This window comes from Auxenochlorella protothecoides, assembly GCF_000733215.1.
Source record: "Auxenochlorella protothecoides strain 0710 unplaced genomic scaffold scaffold97, whole genome shotgun sequence".
Classification (NCBI taxonomy): Eukaryota; Viridiplantae; Chlorophyta; class Trebouxiophyceae; order Chlorellales; family Chlorellaceae; genus Auxenochlorella; species Auxenochlorella protothecoides.
The window spans coordinates 71503-88526 of record NW_011934187.1 but is presented as its reverse complement, the minus strand read 5'-3'; the positions used below and the strand labels follow the sequence as shown (position 1 = coordinate 88526).

Below are 17024 nucleotides of genomic sequence, written 5' to 3'. Positions count from 1 at the left end.
TCCAGCGCCGACGCCAGGTCCTCGCCGGCGGGGCTGCGGGCCGCCAGCGCCTCGTCGCGCGCCGCGCGTGCCGCCTCCAGCTCCCCGCGCAGCGCCTCGGCACGGGAGCGCGCGCGCGCCAGGTCCTCGGCCGCCGCCGCCTCGCTCACGCTGCGCGCCCGCTCCGCCTCTGCGTGGCATTCGTCCCGCGCGCGCAGCTCGGCGCGGGCGGTTTCCAAGGCGGCCGCGCCCTCCTCGGCCTGCGCCCGCAGCTCTGCGGCCTCGGCGCGGGCCGCGGCCGCCTCCGCCGCCCCGGCCTCCGCCCGTCCACGCAGCTCCTCGATGAGCGCGCGGGAGGCCGCCAGCTCCGCCTCCACCGCAGCGGCGCGATCATCTCGCAGCGCCCCTTCCTCCGAGCCTGGGCGTCCACGTGGCGGGCTGCCCGCCGCCGCGTTCTCGTGCACGCTGCTCCACGCAGGGGCTTGGACGGCCTGGGACAAAAGGGCATGCCCAGCGGGCCCCGCCTCGCCACCCCCACTCCCGGCGCCGGCAGCCAGGTCGTGCACATCACCACCAACAACCTGCGCCGCCTCGCGCACATCCAGCTCGGCCGAGGCAGACGGCTCCGCGCTCCGCCCCGCCGGCGCAAGCTCCGGCGTGTCCCAGGGGAAGCGGCCGGGCGCGGGGGCGAAGGCCGTGAAGCCGGGGCTCTCCGGCTCGGCGGCAGAGGCCGACCGCTCGGGAGTGGATCCCTCCAGGCCGGCCACCGGGTCCCCATGTGGGGCTGCGTCCTGGACCTCGCCAGCGCTCGCCGCTCCCTTGGCCGGCGGGCTGGGCTCGCCCAGCTCGCCAAGGTCCAGCCCGCCCTCGTCCCAGGCCTCGCCCCAGGCTGCTGAGGGGATGGGGAAGGGGGGGGGGGAGGGGTGGGAGCGCCAAGCATGCATTGGCACGAGGCGGGAATGTGAGGGTGTCCAAAGCTCTGAAGGGTGGATTTGCCAATGGCGAACACAGCCAGGGCGAGGTGATCGCGAGCGCACAGGATGCAGTAGGTTTAGCATTGCAGGCAGGTGGCCATTCACCTACTCTGGTGATCAAGGAACCGAACAGCCACGTACCGCATCCCCCCACTCACCGTCTGCGCCGGCGTCCAGGTCTTCTGCCAGGGCAGCAAACCTGGGCGAGGGGTCCTGGCTGGGCAGGGCGTCTGCGGCCACGCCGGCGTCGGACGGTAATCCCGGGCCGTCTGCAGGCGCGCCCCAGTCTGCCGCCCTGCCGTTTTCGTGCACGGCCTCGTCCTCCGCCACCGGCGGCCCGACATCCTGCCCCTCCGCTTCGTCTGCGTGGCAGACAGTGGGTTTGGAGGGCTTGCGAGAGCAGATACCTCGAAGAAACCCAGGCAGGAGCGCTGACTGCTTGCTGAGGAACCCGGATGCCGGAAACTGCACAAACGACAGGGACCGCCCCGGCGCCTGCGACGACCCCATGGGCCCAGGGCCAGTGCCCTCGCTGCTGGAACAGCATGCCGGCCTCCTCCTTCCCCGATGAGCGAGAGTCGCGATTCCATTCCCCGCCCCCCTCCCCCTCACCATCGCTGGCGGCCTCGCGGGTGGACAGCGTGTCGGCGTCGGAGGCGGCGACCACGGCGGCGGCGCTGGTCAGCGCCGAGCGCGGCACGCCCAGCTCCGAGGCCAGGCGCCCGGGCGACATGGGGCCCAGGTGTCGGTGAGCGCCGCGCCCAGGGTCGATGTCATGTGCAGCTTCCGCGGCGGCGGGGAGGGAGAGCAGGCGGGCGTCCTCGCCCGCAAGCCCCTCGGCACCCCGGGAAGGCTGCGGCGCGCCGTGAGATGCATCCTCAGCCCCCCCCGCCTCCGCCTGGGAGCCCCACTCGTGCGGCCCAGCCTCGGCCCAGCGAGCGGCTTCGGCCTCGGGGCCGTTGCCCGGGGCCGCCTCAGACCCCTCCCACGGCAGGTGGGCGGTCATCTTCCCCGACTCGGTGCTCGGGACCCCTGCTCCAGAAACCCGAAAGGGAGCGGGTGGGTGCACGAGCGCAACCCAGCTTGCAATCAGCCTCGAGGCGCAGGTGCGTGATGCTGAAGCCATAGCATCAAACGGCTGCGTCCCCTCTCAACACACACACACACACACGTTATAGCCCCCAGCACAGCGCCTCACCCAAGAGCTCCTTCAGGGTCCCACCCACGCCGCCCACGATGGCCGTCAGCGCGTGCGGGGCCATGCCCGGTGCAGTCGGGTCTGGGCCCTCTGGTCCAGGCCCGCCGCCCACAAAGCTTTGCAGGTGGGGCCGCAGGAAGCCGCCCAGGATGTCGCCCAGCGAGGGGTCGGCGGGTTGGCCCGGCCGGACAGCGGGGGCCTCCTTGCCCTGCTGGACAGCGGGGGCTTCCTCGCCTGGCCAAATGGCGGCGGCTGCCTCGCTCGGCCGGACGGCGGCAGCCTCCTCGCTGGGCTGACCGGCATCAGCCCACCCTGCATGGCCATCCCCCGCTCCCGGCTCTTCGCCCTCGTCGAAGCCGGCAAAGGGCTGCGGCTCCAACACCGGCAACTGGCCGTCGATCCCGGGCCCGGCGCCGTGCGTCGCGAAGCGCTCTGAGGCCAAACCCGGCGCCGCCCCGGGCAGTTCCTGCCACGCCGCCATTTCGTCCGCCCCGGGGTACTGCAGCTCGCGCGCCGCCTGGGGCTGGTACTGCACAGAGGCCGCCGCGCCGTCCTCTCCCGGCACATCCGCCCCCTCGGGGTCGTAGCCGTCCACGCCCAGCGCGACCTGTGCCGGCGCCGCCCAGCCGTCCCCCGCCTCAGCGTGCTGCCAGATGGACCCCACGCGGTCAGGCACAGACCAGCTCCCGGGCAGGCGCGCCGCGGCGCTCTGCTCGCCCGAGCCTGCCTCCGCAGATGCGTCCTGCTCCCCCGCGCTGCCTCCAGCGTATGCCTCCGCATCGACGCTGTACGCCTCCGCATCGGCCGCGTACGCTCCGGCTGCTCCGTCAGCGTACGCTCCGGCTGTTCCGTCAGCGTACGCTCCGGCATCACCAGCGTAAGCTCCGGCATCCATGGAACACAAGGTAGCCTGCTGCGTGTACACGTCCGCCCCACGGGCTTCCTCCTCGATGGAATAGGCTGCCGCCGCGAAGGCCGTGGGCGGCCCGGCGCCGTCCTCGGGCAGATCAGCCGCTCCACCATGCAGGTCTGCCGCCCCGCGCAGGCCGGCGGCGGGCGAGCCGGGCATGCCCGCGCGCCAGAGCCCCCCCCCCTCCTCGCCCCGCCGTGGGCTGCCCTGCGGCGAGGCCCGGTTGGGGTGCGCGGCCACGTACTCGGCGGCCAGGGCCTGCATGCCAGGATCCAGCAGCATGGCCTCGTAGTCCAGCTCGGCGTGGGGGGGGTCGTAGTGCTGCGCCGCCCAGGCCGCCATGGACTCAGCGGGCCAGCCCGCCGCGCGGTACACCCACCAGAAGGCCAGGACCTCCTGGAAGACCGGGTCCGACGCCCAGGACTCCTGCTCATGGGGGGCGGGGGAAAGAGGGCCAGGGGCTGGGGGCGCCTCGCAGATGCCGCTCCACGCCGGGGCGTGGTCGGGCGCATGCATTTCTCCGGCGCCGTTTGCAGGCTCGACCCCGCTGGCGGCCCACGAGCTGGACTCGATCCCAGTCCCAGCAAGGGGGTCCTGCGACGCTGCGGCGCCGCCGGGCAGGGCCCAGGGGGCGACAGGAGGTGCCGCCGCGTCGGCGGCGCGGGGCGTGGGTGCCGCCGAGCCGGCGGCGCTCGTCCCGCGGCTGGGAGCCCGACGCGCCGCCGCCTGCGTCGCCGGCTGGAGCAGGGCGGTCTGTGCCCCGCCGGCGGCAGCCGGCGGGGGGCGGAAGGTGGCGATGGGTCCGTCGGCGCCCTGGCTGCCCAGGCTGGGTTTCAAGCCTGCAGGGCGTGAGGCACGAGGACTTGGGATGAGGCGGCCTGTCCTGCGGCTGGTGGTGTCCATTTGATGACAAGGGGTTCGGGTGGGAGCGAGCTTGGCACCCACACATGCAGCAGGCCCCATGCTGCCCGAGGCCCCGCCCCACCTCCAAACATGGACGGAGCGTTCTCTGGGAGCGCCAGGGGCGGCGCTCCCAAGCCAAAGGCAGGGGCCGCAGCGTAGCGGGAAGCCACGCCCAGTGGACGGCCGGGTGCCCCCACCGCGGCCATGGGTGGCGGGAGCGCGGCGGCAGGCCTGTGAGGAAACACCAGGGGGATGAGGGATGAAGGTTGTGTTGCACGCAGCACACAATGGGTCCCGGCCGTCCCTCGATGCAGCCCCGGCACCATGTTTTGGGTGCATTGAGCGCGTGCCGACACGCATACTCAAGACGAGGTGGCCACTGCCTGCCTCTCTCCTGAGACCCTCATCAAAAGATTGGTTCTCAGCGGAATCACGCACCCTCGGTCGGAGAGGCCATCGTGTTGCTGCCGCAGGGCCAGGGGTGGGGGAGCTGCCAGGGCAGCCTTGGCAGCGCGAACCTCCTCTTCTTCGCCCCTCTTTACCCAGGCCTTGAGCTGCAGACGGAATCCGGGCAGGCAAAGTGCTGGGCTGATAGGTTGAGGCCTGGAGTGCCACCAGAGGAAGCTGGGCAGACAGGTGAGCAGTGCTCAGCTGCACCGCGTGATACCCCAGGGTGAGGCACACTGGTACCCGAGTTCTCACCTCTTCGTTGAAATACATGTCGAGCTCCTCTCCGAGTTTGGCCTTGGTGACCTTCTTCCCTCGCCCCTGCGTGGCGGGATGGGCAGAGGACGACCCCTTCCTCAGACTGATCCGGCATACAAAATGCTGCCAATGTGGTCCTTTACCGCCACCCAGCTTACAAGGAGTCTGCCAAAGACGCCAGGCGGGGCCTCGGTCTTGTCAGGTGGGGGGGCTGTCGCTGTAGACATTGTGGGGGGGGTCCAGAGACCAATCCTCAAGCTCTCTCCCGATGCGTGCAACGAACTGCAATGATAAGGTATCAAGCGCGCCCTCAGGCGAGCTCTCTGAACACTGCTGCGCGATTCCAGTCTTGGTAGAGGAGGCGATCGCACTCGGCTGTGCGAATCAGCAATCTGAGCCCAGCCTGGTGCGAGGCCTTGCTAGTCATCGCACATTACGTGGCGTGAAATAAAGCACGCAACAGGGAGGCATGCCTTTTTGGCGAGGATCGACACGGTTCTGTGTCTTGCTACCAGTATCGCGACAGTTGGGGTGGACCGCGAAATTTCACTCGCTCCAGGGGATTGGGCCCACCAGATTCACACAACGACATGCTCCAGGAGCCACATCCCACTCAATGGTAGGAGTTGAGGATGCATCGTTGATCACATGTCCCTTGCTAATACTATATCATTGCAATTGCATGTCAATGGCATCAATGCCCGCTCCTGCGCCGTCTGTATTTGCTGCAATCTCTCCCAGCACGATCTCCCCTGACAGGACATGGGTGGGGCACAGCAGGCAGTTCTGAGTGGCACGTACTCCCTCTCGACACTTCTTACTTGGCATAGCTGGAATGGGGAGTCATGCGTGTGGCTTCCGCCCAGCATCATGAAAGTGATTCAAGAGTAATGCCTGCCAAGTTGACCTTGCAGCGGGACCCAAGCACTCCCCAACGACAGCACAAGCGCCCCACTGGGCATGTCTTCTCAAACAACGCCTGGGCTCATAGTTTTCCAATGAGGCCCAGCACATCATCGTCTGTCACGGCGCTCCCTGGCAGCAGGGGTGTCAGGTGCAGGGAGGCTGCACAGTCTGACAGCAGCTCAAAGTCCTCGACTGTGGATTTGGGCGCAGCAATAAGGCTGGGACGACGCACTGCACCATCAACTCTCAGTGACGCTCCGACTCAAATCCTGGCATGTCTGGGCTTCCCTGTGCAACCAACATGGTACCCACCCAGCCTCCAGGGCGCACACTCACCCAGGCAGGCCTCGGCGACTCGGCAAACCTCCTGGAACAGGGTATGGGCGCTCCTGGACCCTGGTGCCCACCCGATCCTGACCAGGGCACCTGTCCGCGCCCCATCCACGCCCTGTGTCGATTGGAAAGTGCGGGTGCCGTGTCTGATGTGCGTGCACCTTCACACTCCTGCACGCTGGTCCACGCCATGATATCACCACCTCCCCCACAGATGTAAGCACACCAGAACACAGAAGCCATGCTATGATTCTCCCCCCCCCAAAACAACATACACACGCCAAGCCCACTTGCCCTGAGGACGCGTCGCTGCAGCACAAACACGGCGGCACCCGCGTCCTGGAACAGAGACAGCGGCGGGAGCGGCGTGCACGGCGCCGGCGGCGGCTGGGCCTGCGCCGGGTCGGCCCGGCCCGTGTCGACGCTCGCGCGATCCTCGTCCCCCGACCGCTCGGCGTCTGTGGGAGGAGATCGGAGGCTTGCCTCTGGCCCGGGAAGCCCTCCACGCCCGACGTCAAGCAATCTGCGCGCCTTGGAGGGGCGCCCCCACGCGGCCCACATGCCATCTGCCGGCCGGCCGCCCCCGCGCAGCTCATTCCAGGGTGCAGACTGTCTTGCGCCCCCCCACCCCCCACCCCCCCCGCCCAGGAGTGGACTCTCACCTTGGCAGCTGCTGATGGCAGCACCGGGCTGTCCGCCCGATCGCCGCCGCTTGGGCCGGCCGTTGATCAGGTAGAAGCCGCCCATGTCCTGGCCGGGCCTGCGCATGGCATGGGCATTGGAGGGGTGTTGGGATTGGCTGTACATGCCCTCGTCCCGCGCACCAAGCGATGACCTCCACCTGCGCCATGCTAGACTGTGTGAGGAGGTGGCACCCTTTCCAGCCAGGACGTGGGGCCACCAGAAGCTGGCGGGGACATCGATACCAGGGCCCCTGGCAGTGAAATCTCCCCAGCGGAACACGGCAACACACCAACATCAGGGACCGGCCTGCCTTCGCAGGACAGACGCACCTGCGTGGCGAGGGTGGGCGGATTTGGGCCGGAGGCCCCTCCCCCGCGTCCTCGGAGTGCTGCGCCCCACGCCCCGTGGGCGGCGTGCTCCTGGGAGCGAGTCCGCTGGCGCCGGGGCTGAGGAGGGCAGCGGCGGCGGCGGGGCTCCCGCCGTCCGCAAAATACTGGACGGGCCGCGAGGTGCCTGCATTGAGGGCAGGGCGGGAGTCGGAGTACTCAGATGTACCCTACCTGGCTCAGGCAAGGTGCTGGCAGCATACAGGATCTGGAAGGCTGGGGATGAATCTGCGTCCCTTGCGCACCCACTTTCCATCAGAGACCCCTGAGCCACAAGGTCCCCTTCCCCCTCCCAATGTTCTCCCTCCAACATCGGGGGCGGGGCCCAGAAAATCACATACGCACCGTGTCGCTTCAGCCAGATGCCGCAGGCATTGCAGAGCATGCCGTCCGGACTGATGTCCCGCCACCATCTCGGGGTTTGCTGGGAGCCGCAGTGGGAGCAGGTGGAAGGGGCCTGTGCCTGCAGCGCCGACGGGGAGTGGGCCCGGGGGGGTCTGTCATCCACATCGGCGTGTGCGGCCTGTAACAGCCCCGTAGCACCACAGGTTCAGGCCTGCCCACCTGGTTGCGGTGTCCACGGCCCCCCGATATTGCAGGCCCCGCCCCCGCCAGCGCCTTGATGAAGGGCTCCGGCACTTTGGACCAGGGCTGGCCTACGGGGGAAGGGTTGTGTGCAGGCACTGAACATCGCCGCATGCGCAGGGCAATCAGCCTCCCATGCGCCACAAGCCGCTGCCTTGCCAAGACAAGGCACGCAGGCTCCCGGCATCACGCCTTGCTGTCCACCCCAATAGAAACAGCAGGGGCATGCCTTGGGGTGCAGCTCTGGGCTGGCCAAGATGAGCTTGTGGGAAGGAGGCACACGCCGCTCCCGTGGCTCCCCCGAGGAAGGTCAGCAGCTCCACCGCATCCCTCATCGGCGCCTTATCTTCTATTGGACCGGGAGCGGGGATGGCACGATCCTTGCCCACGCTCGTGCCTGCATCCGATGCAGGCCCGGACGCCCGGGTCTGGTTGGGAGGCTCCAGCTCTGACTGCAATGATCAGATTGAGGTTCCTTTGCATATCCTAGGTTTATCGTGCAGGTTCACGACCTCCAAGCAGCGAGAGAGCGCTGCTTGCCCCCGACCTGAGCCCACGTGCGCAGCAGTCGCCGACTTGCTGGCGTGCGAGGAGGACATCACAGGCAGGAAAGGCCCTCGGATGGAATAAATATTCCAGGCAAAGGCCATTCAGCGTACCTTGAGAATGTGGGATCGACCTCGAGGCTCTAAAAGCTCGCCAGCACTCCTACAAGCTGTGCAGGATGGTCGAGTTTCTCGCAATGTATCGGAAGGCTTTGTCAAGTTGATGAGGTAATGGGTTCTCAATCCTCTTTCATAGCAAAATAAACATGCTCCTGCTGTGGCTTAGGAGGCGCCTTTGCAAAAGTACGCGAAGCCTGGAGATGCTGATCAGTCGGCAGGTCAACTCCGCATTTGAGGCGCATTAGCCCGAATGCTCTCCCAAGTCAACTAGAAGGCATTCATGCTTGTTGATTGACGGTACGGGTTGATTGGACTCTCGAAAATTGGAGGGCAATGCGGTCCGCCTGATCTGCAGATTCTGGTACTACCACTCCCAAACACTTCATGGTTCGGCCCTGGAGCACATCTGTTCAACTCGAGGCTCACATCCTGCCATTCATGGCATGAATTGAAGACTTTGCACAAGGATACAATGCTTCAAAAGCAGCCACCCAGCTGGCGTCTTCATGCACCCGCCGACCTGTGAAATAGCAATGTTGTGGATCGAGAGGCAATAATGCGGTCTTTTATATTGTTCTTATAAGTTCGAATCTCACTGAGCATGAGCTACACGAGGATACTGTGAAAACTACGTGCCCATGATGTCGCACCTTCATCCTGCCTGCCCCCGGTGATCGGGAGGTGCCGAGGCTCCGTTACACACTTGAAATGAAAGAATGCAACAAGCACCAGACGACCCCATCAGCATCATTGTGAAAGGCACACATATGTATAAAGTCAGTTACATCTTGTTCTTAGCTTTACTGTCGGCTTGAGCGGTGACGCTCGGGGGCGAGAGGCGATCGCTGCGCCTTGGGGGGCGCACTCGCAGACCTCCAGCGGGGTCTGCTCGCTCCCCAACCCAGAGACTGAATGGACTTGGATGCCTGGATCGTGCAGCTGAAAAGATGCGAGCCCCTGAAGGAGGCCCAAGTGAAGCTGTTGTGCGAGAGAGCGATAGAGATTCTAGTGGAGGAGGGCAACGTGCAGCACATAGAGGCCCCAGTCACGATATGTGAGTCTAGCGAAGGTGGGAGGAACAACAAGAGTCACCAGGTCAGTGGTGGGAGTGCTCACTGCCAGCGCCTGACCCTGCAGGTGGCGACATCCATGGCCAGTTTTATGACCTCATGGAGCTGTTCAAGGTCGGGGGCGACTGTCCAAAGGTGAGCAGGCTGGGGCTGCACCCGGAACATCCATCCCGGTCCCACGCATGCTGTCCACCTCATTCCCTGTGCCACGCAATGATATGGCTGTTGGCGGCCTCCCTCTCCCCCTCCGCGCAGACAAACTACCTCTTCATGGGCGATTTCGTGGACAGGGGATTCCACAGCGTAGAGACCTTTCTCCTCCTGCTGACCCTCAAGGTGTGTGCTTGGGTGCGGGTTCATGGGGCTGGCCCTCCTCGGGGGAGGGCTCGAGGCCAGCCGCCACCCCTGGGAGTGCCGACAGCCCCCAGCGCACGCGCCGCCTCGGCACGTCGCACACCCAACCCCGCAAACCCGCGTGCACACGTGTCCCCTGCGCCACAGGTGCGGTATCCGGACCGCATGTTCCTGATTCGGGGAAACCACGAGAGCAGGCAGATCACACAGGTCTACGGCTTCTATGACGAGTGTCTGCGCAAGTACGGCTCCGCCAACGTCTGGCGGTACTGCACAGACGTCTTCGACTACCTCAGGTGCGGCGCGTGCCCTTGCCAGCGCAGCGCACTGCCTGAATGAGTCGGGCCAGTCCTCGACCGGGGCCAGGCAGGGCACGGGGCTTTCCTTCCCGTCAGGCTCCTGGGGCCGTGAAACCCTGGCAGCCTCTGGTGTGGCCGCGTATTCGTACCGTCTGCCCACCACACTGCCCACTCCCCGACCTCGCCCCACTGCGCCCTGTCTGCCGCGCAGCCTGGCGGCGCTCATCGACAACTCCGTGTTTTGTGTGCACGGCGGCCTGTCCCCGGGCATCGCAAGCCTGGACCAGATCCGGGGCATCGACAGGAAGCAGGAGGTCCCCCACGAGGGGCCCATGTGCGACCTGCTCTGGTCCGACCCCGAGGAGGGGGTGGACGGATGGGGCCTCTCTCCGCGAGGCGCGGGCTTCCTGTTTGGACCAGAGATCACCACCCAGTTCTGCCAAACCAATAATGTATGCTGCGGGTCCAGGGCATGGGGGAGGATGCGAGATGGGGCGGTGCGCGCGTGGAAGCGGGCATGTGCGCGCCTGGGCCTCTGCATCCCAGGCTGGAGCTCCTGCCGACACTCCCTCCCCCCTCCCCACCGCGCATCCATCCCCCAGGTGGACCTCATCGCCCGAGCGCACCAGCTGGTGATGGAGGGCTACAAGACCATGTTCGATTCCAAGCTGGTGACCGTGTGGTCGGCCCCCAACTACTGCTTCCGCTGCGGCAACGTGGCTGCCATCCTCTCCTTCGACGAGGCCCTGGAGCAGGAGTTCCGGGTGTTTGAGGCGGCGGAAGGGGAGGCCCGTGGAGTGCCTGGCAAGCAGGCTGCGCCAGACTACTTCCTCTGAAGGGGGGCGGGTCCCCCGCGCTGCCCCTGCGACGCCTGCAGATATGTTACAAATCGCTGGCTTGCAAGGGGTTTAGCTAGGCACAAGGGGCGGGGGCCACCATTGAGGCCCCTCAAGGAATACAAGGTGAGTATTTCAGATGCAGGCTGAGCTATGTGTGTCAAGGCATGGTTATCTCGGGGGGGGGGAGGAGGCGGGCAAGCTGCTGTAATGTTCACGGGAGGGGTCCTGGGGCTGGCGAGGTGGGGGCGGCAGGCCCAAGGGCTTCACCACAGGAGGGTCTGGACACAAGGCAGGAGGCGTCTTTTGCTTGGACTTGGGGGTGCGAGGCTCATCCACCTCGAGGTTCATGGGGCGGAGACGTGACAGTGGTGGCCTCATTCACGGATTGGGGGGAGAATCACATGCCGATCCGGGGCCTGCCGTGCTCTGTCCGGAGGAGGTGGGGGCAGAGGGGTGACGATGCAAAAGTCATAGAGTGCAAGCAGCGGACACTGCAGTCCCCTCGCAGGCTTACATGGTCTCGGATTGGTGAGCGTGACAGGACGGGGCACGAGTTGCATATTAATGCCGGACCCCACTCGCGACTTTGCGGAGGCCCGACTCAGTTGATCATGGCGCTGTATAGCTTCAGTGCGCAAGAACACCGATCTGAGATTGCTGGGACCTGTGTGGGCGCTCGCTGGCGACGTCACCACTATGTCCAATATGGACGGTGTCCAGGGACGGCGCCGGAACGTTCAAAACCGCGTTGGATGGCGGGGAATCTGGGGCAACTGCATCTTCACTCCTCTGAGACGACCAGATTCGGCTAGGAAGGCAAACCTCGGCCCGATCCGCTTGTAAACATGTCATTAGCAAAAGGCAGGAATCGAGCGCGAGCCTAAGGCGGAAGGTGGGGGTTGGGTCCGGAGGAGTACTATGCGGTGAGTCTCACGCCGCGCTCGACCCTCGGCAGTCTGCATCGCAATCTGGCTACAGCCCTCGAAGCTTGGCCGGTAAATATGTTTTCCTGTGGCGGGAGGCGACATCAACAGGGCGAGACCGCGAAATCTCAACGCCGGGGATGCAGGCCCTCCAGCCAGGGTAAACCCTATCCACGCAGCTGGGCGAGGAAGCACCCGTTTCCCGTCCCAAGCAATAATTCAGTCAGCCTCTGTGAGCATGCCCAGGGCAGCGGCGGCTGCGTCATGCAGGCGCTGCCAGTACAGTGGCAGCGCAGCCGCCTCGGTCTGCACCCCTGCAGCCATGTCCAGACAGAGCGGGGCGTAGGCGTGCTGCAGGGGCTCGCACTCGCGCAGCACCCAGTCCAGTGGCAGGACGGGTTGCAGACTGCGCGCGGGGCCGGGCCTCAGCACGAGGCCGTGGCCCGCGAGGCCGGCGAGGCCGGGCATGCGAACCCCTTGGTGCCGCTCAACCATGCACCCCCGTCGCCGGCAGACCCCAGACTGCAGCCAGGCCAGCAGCAGCCAGGTTGACGCCACCAGCTCCAGCCCTGCGCTGGAGCCGGGGCAGGACCGTGCCAGGCTGGCGCAGCGCCCTGCCAGGGCATCTGCCAGGGGCCATGCCAGGTCTGAGAGCCAGCCCCCGGCCCCCCCCGCCCGCCTGGCCGGCATGCATTGTGTGGCAGAGCGCCACCACCAGCTGCACCAGGGGCGGGGGGGTGGTTGATGCAGCATCGCGTCCCTCAGCGACGCCTGGCACGCTATGCAGGCTGCGTCTCGCCTGCTGCCGGCAGCGGTGCTGCAGCTGGTCCGCCCAGCACGTCACATCTGGCATGGGAAATGATATGGGTTGGGGGAATGGGGGGCAAAGCTCAAAGTGCAAGCTCTGGAAGGAGCAGGAAGAGACGTCGGCGTGGGTTGGTCTAGAACTTGGCAGCCGCCACACCAGCCCAGACCCCTGTCCCACAGTCTACCTTGCAGGGTCGCGTGCATGTCCCTCTCCAGGGACTGCATGGTGCTGCCGGCATCGTCCCATACGATTCCGAGCAGGAGCACGCACCTGGAGGGTGGGAGGCAGGTTTGGGATCCCGGGTGAGAGGCATGCATGAGCAGCGTGCATCAGGCCAGCAAATGGTGGCAAGGAACAGGAGCTGTGGGGGCAGCCTCGGACAATATTGAAGCCCCTTCTGGACGCTGATGATGATGGGGTGCCGTCTCGGCTACAGCAAGCATCCGAGCTGCATTGCAGGTGCCGCAGCTGCTGCGTGCCCTCGAGGGTGCATGGCAGCTTGCAAGGGAGTGCCATGGCCGAGCATGGTTGCCACAGGCGTCCTCAAAGCTTGAGCCCCCCACCACCCCACCCCATGCTTGGAAAAGGGATTGCCTTCCCACCTGAGCTTGGCTCGGCTGACGACATCAGGGCATGCTGAAAGATCAGTCTCCCTCCTCAGCTGTCTCAGCAGGGACACCAGGTTGGCTCGCGACTGAGGGAAGGGTCTGGTTGCACCCATTGCCCTGCACATTGACAAAGGCCAATTGGGTGGGGAGGGTTTCTTCCTCGCCAAGAAAAATCTCTCCCGACAAGCACCTGCGTAATGCACACCGCCTCCCACAGCGATGAGGACCGCCGTGTGCATAGCGGGGTGGAGGTCCTCATAGGTGGACCGTGTCCCCAGCCAATTGCCGGACCCACCTGAGGTAGTTGTACATGGCGCCAAGCGGGTCACGGGGGGCTGGTCGACAGGTCGCGAGCACAGCAAGCTGGTTGAAGGGCGCCCCCGAGGCAGCGTGGATGGAGGCGGCCGTCTGATACGCGCGCTCTATGGCCTCCCAGTCCACCTCGCCAGCGGTGCGCATGGTCGTCTTGTACCTGTATACGCCGGTGAATGGAGGGGCAGCCCGCTGGCAGCACGCAACAACCCAAGGTGCGGGGTGCAGCAGACCCGCCCCCTGCTTCTTGTGGAAACCCGGCCCCCGCCCAGCACCTGAGCAGGTCCCCCATGGCGACGTGGCAGTGGCACACCGCCGCCTCCACATCGGCGTGGGGGCTGGCGCTGTGCTCCCCTCGTGGCGCGCCGGCGAGCTCCACGAGGGCTTCGTCCTCCGGCCCCAGGCTCTGCACCAGACCCACGCTTCCATACACACGCTGTATCTTGGAAGCCAGGAGGACGTAGAACACATAGGCTTCGTCCAGGAAGGCCTCCCCAGCGACCTGCACCTGTGCATCGGTGAGTGAGGGCATGTGTGTACTGAGAAGATATAGCTTGTCGCCTGCTGACCTTATAACAACAAAATTACAGACTACGTACCTTCTCTGTCACATCGTCTTGAGCCCCGCAGGTCAATCTGCGTCGGAATTCTTCGATGGGCTTGTAAAAGACCGCACTCCACAGCAAGCGGTCCACGCCTTTCCGCTGTAAGAGGGAGCGACGAGGGGCTTTAGGGCCGCAATTTAGATGGGTTTTGTCATCATTTCATTACAATAGTACATCTAGTAGCTATCTGTCGTAGGTGTAGTCTGAGCTCACCTTAGACAGCGCCAGGTCTTTGAGGATGGCACTCTCGCACCCGTCCCGAAGGCTCGCCCTCAGTCCCCGAGCATCTGGATGAAAAATCGTGCATGAAGCACTCAGCTCCCTCAGCTGCTTGTCCAGGCGAGCGCAGCGCACCAACTGATCGGCCATCCTTCTGTCCACCGCGTGCTGTAAATGGAGAGTTCATATGTCGTCGAGCAGGGCCAAATTTGGCGGGAAGAAAATAGTAGAAAGGAAGGGCACTCTCCCACTGCAAGGCCGCCGACGATCGCAGGGCGCTTACAGCGCAGGAGGCCCGACAGGCCCTCCCTCTTTCAAGCCTCGTTGGCCAGGAGCAGTTAATCAGCCGCCATGGTGGGAGAGGGAGCGCGTGGCTGGGAGGCAGTGTCGGGCTGGCGTCCCGACCCGGGCACGACCCGGCATCGGGGTGTGGGCCTACGTCTTCTACCGGGTGCCAGGGAACTCATCGTGGTAATATCCATTCCTACTCGTGCAGGGTATCGACCTGAGGGCCGGAGGCCGCAACACCAAGGTGCACCGCACCGCACCAAAGTCTCAGAACCCCTACGTGAAGCTGCTGGTGAAGGTGCGGAGGCGCCACGCGACATCTGTGGGCACCTGGGATTCACATGCACCTGAAGGAGGTGCTATCTGGTGGTCACGAGTGGCTTGGACCGGTCGCCCGCCTAATCGCGCATTGTTGTTGCGACTGGGGCACACCCCCACCTGGTGGCCTCCTTGCCCCCTGGCCGACCTCATCCCCTTTCCTGCCCCCCCCCTTTCACCACCACAGCTATACCGCTTCCTGGTCCGCCGCACGGAGTCCGACTTCAACAAGGTCATCCTGAAGCGCCTGTTCATGTCCAAGGTGAACCGCCCGCCGCTGTCCCTGTCCAAGCTGGCCAAGTTCACCGCGGGCCAGCCCGGCAAGATCGCCGTGCTCGTGGGCACCGTCACCGACGACATCAGGCTGCACGAGGTCCCCAAGATCCGCGTCGCCGCGCTGCGCGTCACCGAGACCGCCCGCGCCCGCATTGTCGCCGCCGGCGGGGAGGTGCTGACCCTCGACCAGCTGGCCCTGCTGGCGCCCACCGGCTCCAACACCGTGCTCCTGCGCGGCCCCAAGAACAGCCGCGAGGCGGTGAAGCACTTTGGCCCCGCCCCCGGCGTGCCCGGGTCGTCCACCAAGCCCTACGTGCGGTCCAAGGGCCGCAAGTTCGAGCGCGCACGTGGCCGCCGCAGCAGCCGAGGCTACAAGGCCTAGGCGCGTGGACCGGTTGTGGAGGTGGCGGTTGTGGTGCCGCCCGCTGGCAGCGCCCCGCGGGCGCGCCCCGGTTGAGAAGGTGCCCCCTGGGAGCCTGTCGCCGGGCGCCCACCTGCTGTGCTGGCGTGAGGACCCTGCCCACATCTCATGCCTGCTGTGCCTGTGCTGGCACCTGCTGTATAGTGTGGGAAGCACACGAGTAGTGCAGGGAAGGGGTCGGGAGGGTCCGCAAGGTTGTGTGACAGATCCAGTGTGGAGCCTGGGAAATGTGGCGCAAGGTGCAACACTCCTCTTCTGCAGGAGTCCCTATCGGTGCAGTATCCAGAATGTCATCATCACACCCGGGCGGAATAGATCACTGGTGTGAGAGGAATATTGTTGGGAGGGGGCAAGCTCGACGCAGGACCAGCCCCGGCAAGGGTAAACAAGAACATGCACTCTCGCGCTGGCGTCAGAGCCTGGCCGGGGCGCGGTAGGCGACCACCCTCAGCGCAGTCCAGGCGGCCAGGCCAAGCGTGGCGGCGGCCACGATAGCCAGGCGCGCGGCGCCCAGCCAGGGCAGGCGCGCGGCGAACCCCGTGTCGGCCACCAGGCGCAGGGTCGAGTCGGCGGCGGCCAGCGCGAGCGCGACAAGCGTGACGGCAACGGCCGGCGCGTTGCGCCGCGCAAACTGCAGCAGGCGCACGGCGACGAGCAGCGGGCGGGCCGCGGCGTAAGCCGGCGCCAGCGCCAGGCTCACCGCCAGGCTGAGCAGGTACTTGGCGACCCACACGGCGAAGCGCAGGAGGCCGCTCGGGCGCAGCGCCGCCCAGCGGCCACGTGCGCCGCGTTTCTGAGGGATCCCAGCCCGCTGCGGCGGCGGCTCGCGCAGCGGCAGTGCAAGAAGCCAGGCCTCGGCCGCGCAGCGTGCCCCCGCACGGGCCGTGTCGGTGAGGAACAGGGACAGCAGGCCGGAGCCGGCGGCGCGCGCGGTCAGGCCCATGCCCGCCGCCAGCATCGGGTCCAGGCCTTGGAGAGAGGCGGGGCCGCGGGGGCCGGGCCTCCCGTGCCCGGCCCACAGCTCGCGGGCCTCCAGCCCGAGGCCCAACGCCGCCAGGCCGGCCAGCCCCAGGTCAGCGCCGCGCTGGCCACGCGGGAGGCGCGCGTGCGGCACCTTGCGCGCCGACCACAGCAGGCCCAGCGTGCCGGCGCCAAGGAAGGTGCCCAGCAGCGCCGCCGACCCGGCGCGCGCCTCGATGTGGGCCCCCAGCACGACCAGGGACGCCAGGTTGACGAGCAGGTGGATGAGGGACTGGATGCACAGAGCGTGGATAGCAGGGAGGCATGAGTAGAAGAAGGGTGACACTGTGCAGGGGACTCGTCCAGCATGATATACCTGCACATGGCTCCCATCCCCTCGACAAGCCTCCACTCTCATGCTTGGCACGAGACACAGTCGCAGTCCCCAGATGCAACGCCGCGCACCCCCCCCCCCACTCCATCCTCATCACCCACC

General features: G+C 66.2%; 5 protein-coding genes across 5 annotated transcripts in view; 2 read left to right on the top strand and 3 right to left on the bottom strand.

The window, feature by feature from the left end:
• F751_6789 (hypothetical protein) overlaps positions 1-7363 on the bottom strand; it is a gene marked incomplete at both ends in the record, with an annotated part of 11761 nt that extends 4398 nt beyond the window's left edge. Inside the window, 12 exons of the mRNA XM_011398397.1 lie at positions 1-868; positions 1112-1315; positions 1566-1985; positions 2152-3148; positions 3302-3487; positions 3925-4195; positions 4403-4518; positions 4667-4732; positions 5697-5767; positions 6571-6668; positions 6922-7105; positions 7324-7363. The exon at positions 1-868 is cut by the window's left edge and continues 1260 nt beyond it. Of these exons, the coding sequence (XP_011396699.1) occupies positions 1-868; positions 1112-1315; positions 1566-1985; positions 2152-3148; positions 3302-3487; positions 3925-4195; positions 4403-4518; positions 4667-4732; positions 5697-5767; positions 6571-6668; positions 6922-7105; positions 7324-7363 (3521 nt within the window). The remainder of the gene's footprint in view (positions 869-1111; positions 1316-1565; positions 1986-2151; positions 3149-3301; positions 3488-3924; positions 4196-4402; positions 4519-4666; positions 4733-5696; positions 5768-6570; positions 6669-6921; positions 7106-7323) is intronic.
• A 1777-nt stretch (positions 7364-9140) lies between these two features.
• Positions 9141-10787, top strand: F751_6788 (Serine/threonine-protein phosphatase PP-X isozyme 1; the record flags this gene model as incomplete). The annotated part of the gene is made up of 6 exons (XM_011398396.1): positions 9141-9282; positions 9366-9433; positions 9554-9634; positions 9800-9948; positions 10163-10403; positions 10554-10787. 6 exons carry the CDS (start codon positions 9141-9143, stop codon positions 10785-10787), a joined length of 915 nt encoding a protein of 304 aa, XP_011396698.1.
• A 1145-nt stretch (positions 10788-11932) lies between these two features.
• Positions 11933-14415, bottom strand: F751_6787 (Telomerase-binding protein EST1A; the record flags this gene model as incomplete). Its single annotated transcript, XM_011398395.1, has 6 exons — positions 11933-12360; positions 12706-12791; positions 13425-13601; positions 13717-13949; positions 14041-14145; positions 14260-14415. 6 exons carry the CDS (start codon positions 14413-14415, stop codon positions 11933-11935), a joined length of 1185 nt encoding a protein of 394 aa, XP_011396697.1.
• A 201-nt stretch (positions 14416-14616) lies between these two features.
• On the top strand, positions 14617-15529 carry F751_6786 (60S ribosomal protein L18-3; the record flags this gene model as incomplete). Its single annotated transcript, XM_011398394.1, has 3 exons — positions 14617-14619; positions 14762-14851; positions 15059-15529. The coding sequence occupies 3 exons, from the start codon at positions 14617-14619 to the stop codon at positions 15527-15529; spliced, it is 564 nt and encodes a 187-aa protein (XP_011396696.1).
• Positions 15530-15980: 451 nt separating this feature from the next.
• Positions 15981-17024, bottom strand: part of F751_6785 (Uncharacterized protein) — a gene marked incomplete at both ends in the record, with an annotated part of 4097 nt that continues 3053 nt past the window's right edge. Inside the window, 2 exons of the mRNA XM_011398393.1 lie at positions 15981-16537; positions 16661-16820. Of these exons, the coding sequence (XP_011396695.1) occupies positions 15981-16537; positions 16661-16820 (717 nt within the window). The remainder of the gene's footprint in view (positions 16538-16660; positions 16821-17024) is intronic.